The sequence below is a fragment of the Micromesistius poutassou genome (assembly GCF_964030765.1).
Source record: "Micromesistius poutassou genome assembly, chromosome: 13".
Classification (NCBI taxonomy): domain Eukaryota; kingdom Metazoa; phylum Chordata; class Actinopteri; order Gadiformes; family Gadidae; genus Micromesistius; species Micromesistius poutassou.
Genome location: NC_140283.1, coordinates 9124529 through 9139739, shown reverse-complemented (window position 1 = coordinate 9139739; position 15211 = coordinate 9124529). Strand labels below are relative to the sequence as shown.

The following is a 15211-nucleotide window of genomic DNA, read 5'->3' as shown; positions in this document are numbered from 1 at the left end:
ATGCCCTTACATGAGGTTATAATATCTGTTTCTTCTGTATTCCATCCCTTAGTTTGTCCATCTCTCAGTTCATACAGAAGGAAAATCAAAGAATACTTGAGAGGAATCCTATTCCTTGGTGGTGCATACACGACAACTCTAAAAATATGCTTTTCCTCTCCCTCCGCTGGTGGAAAAAGCCTCCAGCAGAGGTCAATTAGGTATTCAAGCTTCATATCATGGTGCAATTTGGCCCCGACCTTTCCCCCACGATGGACGAAATCAGTCTAAAAATCAATGCTGGCTTTACATTTTCTGCTCTGGGGAAGTGAGTGGGATAGCCAATGTTGAATAGCCGTCAGTAGGGATTTCATCATTCCTGAGGCAGGCTGTATTACTTAACAAGCCCTTTAGGCTATGGATGGATAGATAGATGGTGTGTGGAGAAGGAGTTTTTTGTGTGGCCGTATCACTGTGATGCTATCCCACGCCACACAAGGGCTGAGCAGCCCACAGTGTCTCTGTGTTGTTGTTATGAAGCGGAGGCCAGAAGCAGTAAGGGGCTGACGAGATGCCCGACACAGACTATCAAAGTGTCAGGGACAAGAGCGTCAGAGCATCTTCTAAAACACAACACAACACAAGTCGATTGAATAAAATAAAATGACATACAATTAAATAAAATAGACAAAAAAATAAAATGTATGTAATTAAATGTAATGTATGCATTTAAGTGAATACAATTAAAATCATTCAAAAGAGCACTGTCTTTATATTCTTATTATATCACTTTTCATAACCTATATGTGCAGTGACGATTACATATATAAAATTGCCTATTTCATAATAAATAGTGTTTACTCTGTACCCTTGCATCACCTTCCAGCATCTTAGTTATTCTAAAAACTCTGCAACAAACCAACTATTTCTCTATGCGGTGTTTATTACACTCGCATACTCCTACTCTCTAAAGCAAGTCAGCCTTCATATTTGTGATCTGCCTCTCCCTGGGTGAGTGTCTGAGTAGCTGAGTGTCAGCCAACATTTCAAGTGGAGGATGCTGCAGTCTGTGGGAGGTCGTGCTTGGAGGGGACTGCCCTTCATATCTCATGGTTCAAGCAAATATACCCAGCCTTATATTTTGCAATGGTCTCTCCCTCTTTCTCTCTTTCCCCCTCGCTTATTTCTCTCTGTCATTTTAATAAACACACACAAACACACAGTCTCACAAAACAAGCCAAAGACAAAGACAAGACAAAATACAAAATACATGAATTATTTTTGTGTATTTTCAATGGGTCTCCCACCCAAGCTCCTCCTGTGTATTCTATTATAGCTAATGTATGTTTGTATGGCACTGAGACATCAACTGTTGAAAACAATCTATTGCTGTGTTCATTTGTTTATTTTCTCCCAAATCAACAGCACAGGCACGGACAGAAAATGTGTCAATACGTGACTGCGGTGGGTGAATGCAAATGAAGTTCAAAATGCGGCCCAGGTCTGAGTAAGGCAGGTATTGCTGAAGACTGGGATAGGGGGAAATACATGTTCAGTAGACATATTCAGGTCATACTGAGTCCAGTGTTATTGGCGGTCCGGTCGCACAGCTCTGTGTGTGAAACTGTGCGATGTTCTTTGACTGCATCGCTTGTTGGTTCACTCGTTGTTTACACACCTACCTCACCTAAAAATACGTCCCTCAAACATTCATGGTTGCTATGGAAATTGCAGTGAGAGTAGCACAGTATTACACATTTCTGTCAGTAACCAAGGCGGGTGTATGTATTTGTTAATTAGATTAAGGCATAAGGACAGAGTATGTCATCACCTTGGTCACAGATGTGTTATGCTACAGCAGGAAGCTGAAGCATTTTGTTCGTGAAAAAATAGGAGTTATTAATCGCAACCCGACACAAAGTATGCTGTAATTATTTTCCCTTTGATGTCAGGGATTAGTTGTGCTTTCCAAGTCGTCATCTTTCCAATTAACATCACGTTGTTATGTTTTTTAACTGAAAAACATGGGTCCAGCTGCTCATACATATTTAGCATTTAGTAAATATTAATATAGACATGTATTATATAAGAGGTCCAATACATTTTAGATTGCTGTTTTCAGATTGCATTTCGATTTAGTATCTAGAATTTGATTATAATGGTGGATTTATCATATAATTGTAGAGTTGAAATAGTAGTGCATTTTTGTCTGGTGCTATTGGCTAATTTGGGAAAAGTTATGCAAAGTTTGGGCTGAATGTGGAAAAAGTGAAACCCATTTGGATCAGTGAAAGTTCAGGAACAGCTTTCAAAACAGTATTGCTCAGTGGAACAGCTTGCAGTAGCAGTTTAGGGTAAAGGTAATGGAAGATTGCAGATATTTATACAGCCACTCAATAACCTTTATAAATAATAAGGGCTAATGCAAACATAGCATAGGCTAGTGATCAAACATATATAGCCTCTCTCGAGTAATCTGTACCATGCTGCCAGTATAGCAGTGGCTTGAGCTGAACTCTACACTATGCTTGCAGTTCAAGACTGATTTCTAGCCATCTCGTGCATACAAGAACATTTAATTTTGCTGCCCTATATAAAAATGTGAGTTGTTTGCCTGTCAGAGATGACACAGTAATTTCATTATTTTCGGCTCCCAGTCTACACCAGCCCACACTGTTTCTATCGATCATTGCGGGGGCAAAGCATTGCGTCGTGAATTGAAATCTATTGTATTCACACAACCTTATCTTTTAAGCTAAAATATCCTAGCTTAAACTGTCCAACGCAATACGCAAAAGCAATAGGGGGACTGATTGAATGAGATCTATCAAAGTTCACACCCAAGCGGCTATCTGCAGGCTTCAGGCTTGATACTTCGACAGCTTCCGGGGGTGCCTTCTATGTTGATAGAGCATATTGGGCCCCTGACAGACAGATAGGGCAAGAAAAGGTTAGCTCAGCACACAGTCGCATCAAAGTGATGGCAGAATCTAGACTCATTACCTCTGCCTAGTACGAATAACTATAAAGAGAGAGAGAGAGAGAGGGGGGGGGGGAAGAGAGAGAGAGAGAGAGAGAGAGAGAGAGAGAGAGAGAGAGAGAGAGAGACACCCAACATTCAGGGAGTCTCATAAAATTGTGAAAAGTGCTGTATGTGCACACATTAAACACCCAGCTTCTAAAGGTAGCCTTGACTTCCCAATGGGAGATTGATGGTAAAACAGGTTTTATTGGAACAGAAACCAGTAACCCTTCATCAACTCTTAAAGGAAATCATCAAACTTCCACATGTTTCCCATTGAAAAGGCAAGTGAAAATTGTACACATTAATTCGGGGATCAAATATTTTTATCAGAACTTTCAGAATCCAGAGAGGCTTTGCGTTACATTTCTTTTAATGTTGCTACACAAACGATCCTTGGTCGTGACACTATTTTATATGACGATGGCATTTTGGGCTTCCATAACACTCAAACTAGTGAGAAAGCGGAGAGGCTGTTTAATACGTAGGGAATAATGTTCAGCGAGACGGGAACAGCGAGCTACACATTATCTTGCTTATTATACGGCTACTTATTAAAGAAATCAATCATTTGACAAAATATAAATATTGTATTGATCAAAAACAGTTTTACCGCTTCCGCTTAACTAACTGTCCGATAGATTCTACATTTGGAAATAGCGTCCAGTCAGAATCGAGTAGTCGACAAAAAGCTGTTTAACACATTACATAATATATATGGGAGCAGGAGGGTTCCAGAATCCCTTCAGGGAGTCACAACCCTGAAATAACATTACATCTCTGCACAAAAAGCACTCTCACCCTGGATTTCATCTGCTGGGGGAACCCCACCCAGCCATTTGGGTGATTATCCCACCGGATCCTCTCCATCACATGAACCGTAGGTCAGCGTTCATACAGATGACGGAGCTATTTATGTCACATGTGCATGTGTGCATGGATAACACAGCTCAAGTGGTTTGCCCAAGAACAAAATACCAGCCGCTGGTCTCTCCACCGAATCCCATCCGAAGCCCAAGGCACAGCTCTCCTTACCCTTTTGCATACTCTGCGCATTACCAGAGACATTGTAAGTAAGGCATGCTAAGCCAGCCTTCAGCCAACTTCCTGAGTGAGCTGTACATGATAGGCTTACAAGCTAGTGTGACTGTCATGTCTTTTTTTTTGAAGGAATGTCAATGGTTGAGGAATAAAACGCAGCAGTGCAGTCACATGCATGGGCATGAGGCTTTCCTTTTGCTCCAATGATCTATGCCATATATCTTTATATGTAGAGGCATTTATACATATTAAAATAAGTGACACAATAGATTATTTGGTTTCACTTGGTTTTATATGTATACATTACATGCATTACATTACATACATTGGTTTCAAAAGTCAGCGGCTTGTCTGTGCAATAGAAAATGTTAATTTACACATTCCGGTGAAGGAAGAAAAGTGGATCTGAAATATCTTTGCTGCACTTGTTGCCCATGGTTTCCTGGTGAAGTTTCTCTGTGCTATATTAAGAAGTTCAACTTTGCTTGTTTTGTCTCATCTGTCGAGCCAGAGCATTTTTCCTTATTGATGTTGCTTCTCTGATCCTCGCCATCTGCGCTCTGTCTCTCTCTCGCATCTCCTTCTCTTTCCGTCTGCCTCTCATCTTCTCTGTCTTTCACACTCTTCCTTTCTTAACGACGCACTATTTCTCAGTGTCCTCATCAAGAGAGGAAAACAAGCAGACAAATCTGTGCTCCGTGGTGTGACATGACAGGTCATGTCTCTCTTTGCCAGTTGTCTCGTCGCCTCTACTTTACAAGGGGGAAAGCATTGGAAAAACTTCCGGAATATTGGACCGTCTCCATGAGTTGACAAAGAACTGTGCATAATATTTGGACAACAAAGAAAGGGCCGATCCAATTCCTTTTGGAAATGGATTGATCCAATCTATAACCCTTCCAAGCCTGTGTTAGATTCTATTAATTATAGTGTCAAAGCATAACTTGCTTTTGCAATCTGTGATTATTCCTATTAAACATATTTGTGGGGGACAAAACATGTGATTTCAGGTGCTAATGTTTATGTAAGGTCTCCTTTGCTAAATGGCTGCATTCCCTCGCCTTTGTGTGTAACACAAATAAATGTGGTAGCTCAATACCAGGTCGCATCAGTGGAAAGAGAGTTGCAACTTCTGAAACTCATTAGTAGAATTTCATTAAGACGGATGAATAAAGAGAAAAGAACTACAGAAAATGGCCAGGGGAAGAATGAACAGTTCTTCTGTCACCTCCCTGTTCTTAATCAACTGAGGAAAAACTCTCCGTGCCAGACTCCATGCCATTTCAATGGTTCCCGTTCCATTTCAAAGCTCTCAATAAACCCAGATCTGCTGGCAGGCTGTGCGTGTGTGTGTCTTTGCATATACAGTATGTGTGTGTGTGTGTGTGTGTGTGTTTGAATGCATATGCATGTGTGTGTGCATGTGTGTTTGTGTGTGTGTGCTTGCGTGCATGTGCGTGTGTGTGCATATGTGCATGTGTGTGTGTGTGTGTGTGTGTGTGTGTGTCTGTGTGCATGCATATGTGCGTGTGTGCGTGTGGTGTGTGGGAGTGTGCATGTGGGTACATTCATATCTTTCCCCCACCACCACAGATATATACCTCGGGGGGGCAACAGAGCAGGACCTGGAGTCGGCTGGTACGGAGCAGTACCTCAGCCGGTCCCGTCTGCAAGACCCACTCCCCCCCACCCTCCCCATGGAGCTTGACGCTGAGTGTGCCAGGCGCCAACCTCGCACAGAAGTACAGCCTTTTGGGTCAGACACCAAAGACCTGAGACTGAGTGGAGCTACGCCTCATCAGCCAGCTGCAGCCTTTTTCTGGGCTAATGCATCGACAGAAGCTGTCCTGAGTCTACTGCTGCAACAGATGCATTCCGTACGGTTTATGATTGTAACAGCAAACACTGCATTTATGTGACTCAAATACGTCCATGTTACAGACCGCATCGGTACGTTTGGACTTCAAGGTCTCAAAGCATTGTGAAAAATGTGTGATTTAAAAAAGTGTGTGCCGTGTCACATGACAACCTTGTCCTAACATAGATACCGCCTGAACCCATTGGCCCGGTCTCTCCACCAACCTCTCCCTACAGAGCTAACCCAGACACAACAAGACTCTGGAGCCAAGATGTCAGCCGCGGCCTGATGCGTTGTGTGTCTGTCTTAGGGTGAAGGGCTTCATGTTTCAGTAGGCGTCCTCCAACTTGTTTCTTTTGACTTGTTTAGAATAAGATAAAGAAGACCTTTAATGTGCTCTCTGGGAGCTAATGGGAAGCAAATGCGCTGAAAGCGAAACCCGCCTGACACTGAGTTTTCTCTGCTCTGACACGCGGAAGCAACCCAACACCCACCTGAAAAATGAAGCCTTCAGACTCTAGGGGGATGGAGCACTGGTGTAGGGGGGAGGGGGGAACTGAGCCGGTGGGGATGACATAGCCTCAGAGTGTGTGTGTGTTAGTGTGAGTTTGTGTGCATTTGTCTGTTTGTGTGTGTGTGTGTGTGTGTGTGTGTGTGTGTGTGTGTGTGTGTGTGTGTGTGTGTGTGTGTGTGTGTGTGTGTGTGTGTGTGTGTGCTAGCTTTGGCCTACTGATGATATAGCCAGAGTGTATGTGCGGGAGCATGTGTGTGTGTGTGTGTGTGTACATGCTAGCTTTGGCCTACTGATGATACAGCCTCAGAGTGTATGTGCATGCATGCGTGCGTGCGTGTGTGTGTGTGTGTGTTGTGCATTTGTGTGTGCATGCTAGCTTTGGCCTACTGTTGTGTGGTGGCATGCATGTGGGAGGCCGACCATATGCTGTGTGTGCCGGTGTGAACGTGCGAGCCACCGTATGTGAGAACAACCACATTAGGGTTTTGGGCCGGTATGACTGGAGGTACATGATGACCTCCACCATATGAACGTCTCACCGATTGACTGATGACTATTTCAATTTAGAAGTCTGGCAGATTCCTAAAGAAATACAGCGTGACGAGAAGATAATGACGGCGAAATTATGTGAAATAATATCAACAAGAATGAGCATTGAGTTTGGTAGACACCGGGTTGATGAATTGACACAGTGCCAACAGAGGGAGATTGCTCCGGCTGATGAGATGCAATAAAGTTAGGCATAGAGGGGCTCTTCGATGCGACAATGTGGTCACTGGCGAGGTGAGGGGAGGATTATCATAATATGGAAAAATGGCTTCAATTACTTCAAAATGGCTGAGAGGAAGAGCGGACAGGGAGACAGGAAGCGGTATTGCGGTGGCAGGCAGGCAGGCAGGCAGTGGTTGGGTTAGAAGGTCAATCTGTTCTAAGATGGAGTGTCTCTTTGGCTCCACTGAGAAGAAGCTGTCACCGAACTGGCACAGCAGTGACTGGATCATGGATTCAAGACGCATGTCAGCTGTTGTTTTCTTTTACTCAGGGTGACATGTTGTGTTGTGCCAGACAAATTCATAATTTTGTGAGCATTTGTTAACAACTGGAGACTTTAGAACACTTACACTTCCTCAACTTTAACACAAATCTGTTTGTCTTCAAAACAACTACAAATAACATAACATGGTGCTCCTTATCATAACTTGACGCATTATGCACACATTGTTTGAATTCACAATTCACAAGCTCTGTGCCATGACAAATTGTCAAATACATTAGTCAAACTCAATTTCAAGTTGCACATATGAAATACACAGTGAGGGCCATAAAGTATTTTGTACATGTCATTTGGAATGCAAAAAACACCACGCATACACCGGCCCCATTCATCAGCGAACCCGTGTCCATCCCCTCTGCAGATGCGATTATGCCAGCGGAATCGAGTAATGACGGAGTTTATAGAGCAACATCTGTTATGGTAATGTGTTCACATTGCATGTCCCTCTTCTACCGTTTGCTCTGTTGGTCCGCTGTTGTTTTGGTTTAATATGTGCTCTGTTTCAGAAGGAAACACTGCAGGAGCCGCACCACTGCTGTGCCCATGACCAGTGCGGCCTGATTTATGTGAGTCGCTGTCTGACTACAAAAAGTCCACGGGAAATTAGCATTTATACACTTGCACACCGCAACGAGATATGAGGCATGACCTGTAGCCGCTTGTGTCCCTCTATCTGTTTCACTATATAGGTTTGTTTGCTTTCTCTCTCTCTCTCTCTACCCACATCTCCTATTTGCATCTGCCTACATTATAAAAAGAAGCACATGGACCCACTCCCCCCCGCCCCCCCAGGCCGTATATTACATAAACCTGTTGGAGTACGGCGGGCCACAGCAGCACTTTCACAGCAGCCGTCGCGTGAGGCAGAATAGCCCAGGTTCTTATTCACGGGGTTAAAGGGGAACACATCGCCGCTGTGCAAGACACAATTTATCTTGCTTGCACAAATACATGCCTCTAAAAAACATACAGGCTTTACACAAACAGAGATGCTTTATCATATTCGGAGAACAGATGTTCTAGAGGTCTGGTTATAGAAAGACAGTAGGCCTAGGAGATTCTGGGGATGCTAGCCCTTTGCACTAGCAGGTTTAAACACTGACTTATCGGCTAGAGTTGAAAGATAATTGCAGTTGCTCTGCTTTGCAGTGGCAGTGTTCTGGGTGGTGATGGCCCTGCTAGAATCTTCATGCACCTCTGCACCAATGGGACTTTCATCCTTTACTTTCCTCTGAAACATATATAAGCCCTACGACAACAAATGATTATGGTAACGTGGATGACCTTTATGATTTCATTGTGCTTGTGGTTATGTTGATCTATTTTACTATGAATTTGATATTGCTTCATTACTTGAATTGTCTTTCAAGTTGTGTTTTGTCTCATTGTGTTTATCTAAATGCAGACAGCAGGCTTATATAAGCGCTTCTAGGCCAGCCATGCATGGTGGGATGGCCATCCTAGCAGGGATATTACTCAGAACCCACTCATGGATTTTCTTGCCCCCCAGTGGTTTTGGGGAGTTTTTCCTTGTTGTTTGTTTGAGGGTTTTGAGTTTAAGGTGTGAAGTCACATCTAATCTACACATCATAGATCAGTGAATCAATTTGAGACCTGTGATACAGTGCTGGATAAAAGTCAGCTAGTCCTACTTCTCAACTATTCAAATGTTCTAGTGTTCATGAGTCAATTGTATGCAATAATGTCGATAGGTAGACCATAATCATCGACCATCAATCATCGGTTCTTCATGAACTCTGTAGGCTATGACAGAAAGGGGCATTTTGAACTGTTGGCATCATGTGCGTAACGTAAAGTGATACCTGGCACTGTACGTGTGTGTTTGAAGTGAACTTCAACCAACGACTCATAACTCACCATTTGCATTCTTCCCACAAATTAGATGTTGGTAGGGCTGAAGTAGCCCCCATATCTCAGCGTCACTGTTGATCACCTGCGCCATGGACTCCAGGGTGAATTTAGGAATCCCGTTATCTTTCTCCAAAAGCGCACTGCGCAACACTCGCGTGTACACCTCCCGGAAGAGGCTCTCCATGCACGCACACAAGTAAATAGCGGCATGCTCGTGTATCCTGACGGCCACGCCGCTGTCCACCATCCACTTGAAGAACTTCCCCACGTTGAACACGAGACCGCACCGCACCGCCTTGCCGCGGCTAAACTTGTCCTCGGTGCTCATGTTGTACAGAGACAAGGCGCTCACGGCGGCGGCGATGCAGTTCACCGACACCGTCCACGACAGGACGATCTTGATGGCGCTTTGGATCTCGTACTTTGTGCATTTGGCGTAGCGCAAACTCAGCCGCTGCGCTTCTTTGGCGATGCGCACCAGCGCGCGGCTGACCAGCGTGGAGAGCCGGAGCAGGACGCCCTGCGGGAGGGTCGGCAGCCGGGTCTCCTCGTCCCGCTGGAGCGCGCTCGCCACTTCCCCGAGGCTCCATGGCACCTCGTCCTCTAGCTCGGGTAGCTTAACGCACCGCCCGGAGCACTCCAGGGTCTCGGCGTCTTCGACCAGAACGGTGTTGACAGTGTCCAGACTGTTGTGTCGACTGTGCATCGAGGAGTCGGTTAAAGGCCAGTGATTGTTGCCCCCATGCGCATGAGTTGCGTGTGCCTCGGAACAGCACAGCGACGCACTGGACGACCTGAAGGAGTCCGCGGCTCCACCATAACCCGAGTCGAGCGTCAAATCCTCCAGCGTTCTTGCCACGGACTTGTTACTCCTGCTTGCCATAGCTGCACTTCATACTGCAAACTAAAGGCTGTGGGATAAGTTGGGTGAAATATTCCACATTAAATGGATTTGAACGTCGTTCTTACACCGTTGTGCTAAATCCAGTGAAGAACAGCCTTTCTGTTTTAAAGGTCCACTGTATTGTAGCCCAGCCCACGTCGTTCAATGTTTCAATCTAATCTGAGACATTCATCGGAGTCGAGGATCAACAGTGCTGCTCGGCGCTCACTTGGTGTTTTACGCATAGTCTCTGACAGTTGGAGGCGGGGCCAGTTGAGATCTCCGTGCGGCGCGCAGCCAATACGCACTTGGAATGACTCAAAACAGTTTGGGGCGGCTGCAGCTCTTCTGCAACTTAAAGAGAACTCTATTGGAGATAGGGCTCACGGAGGTGTTTTGCATGCGTGGCTATCTCGCAAGGTAATGCAGCACTAGGCTATGTTTACAGAAGACACTCTTTCAGGGAATCCAGCTGCTTTTTATTTTCTAGCAGCATATCTGATGGTAACATGACTCAGGTGCTTGAATAATTGATGGAATGTATAATGCATTTCTCTAGGTGATCTCCGTTCCATAGGGTTCATTTATACGATCCCCATTGTTGCAGTTAGTCGTGGTCGTACCTCATACCTTTTCTATATACTATATTTTATTGCTAAAATTACACAACCATGAGGTGGGAAAAATGGTGGCCATGACAGCAACATATAGGCCTACGGCCTAAGAGTCGGGAGCAAAGAAGGAAGACTAGTAGATAATCGTCTTATTGGTAAACGGCAGAACTTGTACGCTATTAATTTTAATTGATTTCATGCAGGGCTACTGTTGATGTATACTGTTCTATAGAGATGAACTGGAGCATTATTTCTAGAGCAACAGTGAACCCTGGTGTACAAAGATAGTAACAGCAGTCAAAACAATATGACAACAATTTGCAAGGCAGAAGTTTTTCATCATGTTAGATAATGAGATTCAAATGACTAAACTGTTATTTGTAAATGCTTTATAATAATAATATAAGTTAGACTACATAGTATTACCAACCCTTGGTGTGGGTCAATAATGTCTCATTCATATTGAATGTTGTTTGCCATTTACAAACATATTTGTCAGCTGGCAGGTTGAGCTACATTCAACAAAGTGCTCTTATTCCCTGTGCAGTTCCAAGCTACATCATACACAACATATTTACACACACACACACACACACCATATCCACCACCCCACCACCACTCTTAATTAATTTAATTGCTGATGTTTATATTTTGGAATGCAGTCTGAGACACATGTCTGAGAAACCTGTTTCAATAGATAAATGTGATGGTATTTAGACTGGATGCTATGCACGTGTCAATGTGTCAGGTGAGTAACATAAAGTGTAGTGGGCAGGCGGTCTTCAACTACCAGTCAGAAGGTTTGATCCCCAGTGTCCACAGTCTCCCTGTAGCCATATTTCATAAATTGAGCGAACCCATACTATACAATTTATTCTGTTTTTGTTTCTACTCAAATATTGTTAATTTGCAGTTTTTGCTTTTGTTCCCTGAATGATTCAGAGCCTGGGCCCCGAGCTGCACTCTAATGATAATTGCTGAATTCAGAGCTAAAATAGCATTGGGTAAATGTATGTGTTAATTTTACTAAATAATAGGTTTAATTATGAAGAGGTTACATTGTGATGCAGCCACATGTGACCACTTCATGTCTGTCCAGCTGGTCAGGTCAGCACAGACATCTGGTCAGATAAGACCCCTATCCAGGCTATCTCCTCTTTATTAGAGGGGTCAACCTGGGTGACCAACCAGCTTCACCAAGACATGAACAATGGCACTACAAGTCAAACAAAGGAAGGTACAGCCAATACTAAGGTGAAGGGTGCTGTAATAAGACTCTGCACTAGAGGGAAACCTCTAGCCACACTGAAGGGGACCCAGCTGTGGTCCTGCTCCAGCCACATTTCTGAAGGGACACACCAGGGCTAGGGGGCAGTGGGGGGGATTCATTTAATAAAAAATAAACAGCAACGAACGTTGCTGTTTATTTTTTATTAAATCAATATGGGAGCTTAATCAGTGCTGCGGATATTACATTTCTTGCACTCTATATTACTTTATTTGTCCTGCACCTGGCAAGAAGGTGGGATCTGCACACAGCTACTTTTTTGTACGAAAGGAAAGAGAAGACATCATAGATTGATGTCATCCCCACAAAAAGATAAATACTGTAATGAACTTTAATCACCACGCCCACAATTAATCATTAAAACAATCAGTTTCCCCACGATACTAACAATAAAACCATTGTGTAAACACATTCAGGCGTTGGGGCACAAACACAGTAAGCATACGATACGTTGGTCATACAATATGACAGGTGATACATGATAGCATGATCATGACCAACCACATGTAGAGTAACTACCCCCCCCCCCCACACACACACACACACACAAAGAATGTCGGTAAGACATAAATAAATTATTGTCCTACGCCTTGAATACAAATACAATATTATTTTGCCTTATGCTACAATTTGACTGTGACTGTATGAAACACTATAAATATTCATTATTCAATCAAAAATAAACCACAAAATACAGATATTCTTTCTCTGTATGCTACAGTGACTGTTTAATACTACTATAAATATTACATATGAAATTTTATAAATAAATAATATCCATTCTTGGCCTATGGGTATTATCAAAATACAGAACTAAATTCATTTCCAAACCGAGCTAACAATAATTAATATGGATTATGCCTTAAAATATATCTTCATGCATGTTGATTAAAGGAGGCCTACTTATGTTACTATAATTACATTTTTTCTTTTGATTGTGATATTTACATTTTAAGTCGTATACACACTACTGAATGGGTTTTACTGTCTATGTCTGGTCTGCTCCTGAACACTATAACCTTTATCCAAGTGTAAATAATATTCATCAGCAGAGGCCGGCCAATCTCAAGTTGAGCGCAAAAGAGAGTGAAAAAAATGGAAAGGTCTTGTGTGGATTTTTTTTTTATGTCGGGCTCCACAGAACACGACACAAAGCTTGAACCATTCTCTTGATCTTGAAAAAAAAAAAGTACCATGGTTGTTTGTGTTATGGGGAGACAGCTGGGCTAGTGGTGAGGCTGCAATATGTTTATGTTTTTCAACTTCATTATATGTTAGCAGTTCGATGTAAATTTCCCTAGCTCACTTACTCCGCCTTATTTTGAGAACTGCATTCAGCGGGGCTGAGCTGAACCTTAGAATGGCCTTGTTGTCAGCCTTAGTCAGACACATATACTCTGTCAGTATTGACTGGTGTCCTGTCTAAGCTTGGGTGGTTTTCAGTGAAAAAAAAATATTGCCATAGTCAAGTTATACCCTTATTTGGGTGTTTCCTGATTCTTTGTTCTATTTTCTTTCTTTGTTTTGTGAGTGAAATGGTAGTACTTGGTCCATGGAACTTTATAAGCATATATGCTCAGCTGGACTGGTTATTCTGCCTTTGAACAAATGGCATGTGATTATTAGTCAGGTCAGGTTAGATTTGACATGCCATGATTAGAGCTCAAAATATTGAATTTGGGATTTAATGGCTGGGGGGGTTATGAGCTTCAGTGCCCAGTGTCCCCTGGTGGTACCAATCCAACTGTCCTGTTCACCCCCAACACCTCGGACATCACTTACAACTCAGAGTCCTGCCACCTGAAAAAGTTGACAACTGAAATTGAGGGCTGCATTAGCGAGAGGAAGGAGGCTGAGCACCGAGGTGTTGTAAACTCCTTTGTCGACCACCTGCAGCTCAACTCTGGCAGGGCAAAGGAGTGGGTGGTGGACTTCAGCAGGAGGAAAGCACCACCTGCATCTGTCTCCATCCAGGGGGTACGGAAAGGGCCAGAGCCAACTCTACTTTCTGCCGAGGCTCTGGTCATTCGATGGCTGCAGTCCTATGCTGAGGATGTTCAACCAGTCTGTGGTAGCCAGTGCATTGCTATTTTTCGTCATGTGCAGGGTGAGGTCAATGGATGCCAGCAGAATCAATAAGCTCATCAGTAAGGCTGGCTCAGTACTGGGTGGCGGAGTGTGATTCTCTGGTAGTGGTGTCAGAGAAGAGGATGCTGTGAAAGCTGAGTAGAATCATGGACAATGACTCTCGCCCACTCAGCGATGTGCTGGTCACACACAGGTGTCCCTTCAGCAGCAGAGTGATACCACCACGATGCACCACAGCAAACCCGTTCTCCCTGTCGCAATCAAGCTGCACCAAGAGAGGGCCAGAAGAGGCACGGGTGATTAGGTGGTTCTAGCCTCAATTTCAACTCTCTGTTCTTCTGTTTATCTCTCAGGAGCGTGGTGGTAGCGTTGCTGTTTTCTGAATCAAATAGCTTTATAGTAGTGAGGCTACTTTGATGATCAAGTGGTGTAGTAGCGTTCACTCAAGCTACATTTTCCAAAGCATCTTTGAAGATCAAGTGCTGAAGAGCTTTTTTGTTTTGGTCTGAAATAAAAGTGCCAATGATCAGTCATACCTAATTTATTGTCACAGTTTGTGAACTGCATAAAATGTCATATTTTGACATCTTAACGACATCTCATCTTAAAGACAAATTGACATGTTAACATGTCATGTCTCAATCTGACATTTTGTGTCACAGCCATGGTTGTTCCATTTCTACACAATGGAATGTTGAGTGATTGCCTTAAGGAATGTAAACACAGCTAGCCTGTGGACACCTTTCTTTTTCCAAGTCTGGGGTCAAAAGAGCCCGCACCATGCCCCTTATGAAATTTAAAAAAAAAAGTGCATTTTGCTTATTATTACCTATTAAAAAAATAGGGCACCTTAGAGTGTATATTTCCTAGCCAGTTGAACCTAGTTTACAACAAAGGCAAAACTATATAACTCATGTATCATTCCCTCAAAACCTCAAGGGGGCAGAAAAACCGCCACGGGCAGTTGAACCAACTAAACATCATATAGTCTACAATCA

At 43.4% G+C, this 15211-nt stretch overlaps 1 protein-coding gene across 1 annotated transcript in view; it reads right to left on the bottom strand.

The window, feature by feature from the left end:
• Positions 1–10420, bottom strand: part of btbd11b (BTB (POZ) domain containing 11b) — a 51899-nt gene extending 41479 nt beyond the window's left edge. The window contains exon 1 of the mRNA XM_084477114.1: positions 9347–10420. Within this exon, the coding sequence (XP_084333240.1) occupies positions 9347–10223 (877 nt within the window). The 5' untranslated portion in view covers positions 10224–10420. The remainder of the gene's footprint in view (positions 1–9346) is intronic.
• Between the last annotated feature and the right edge of the window lie 4791 nt (positions 10421–15211).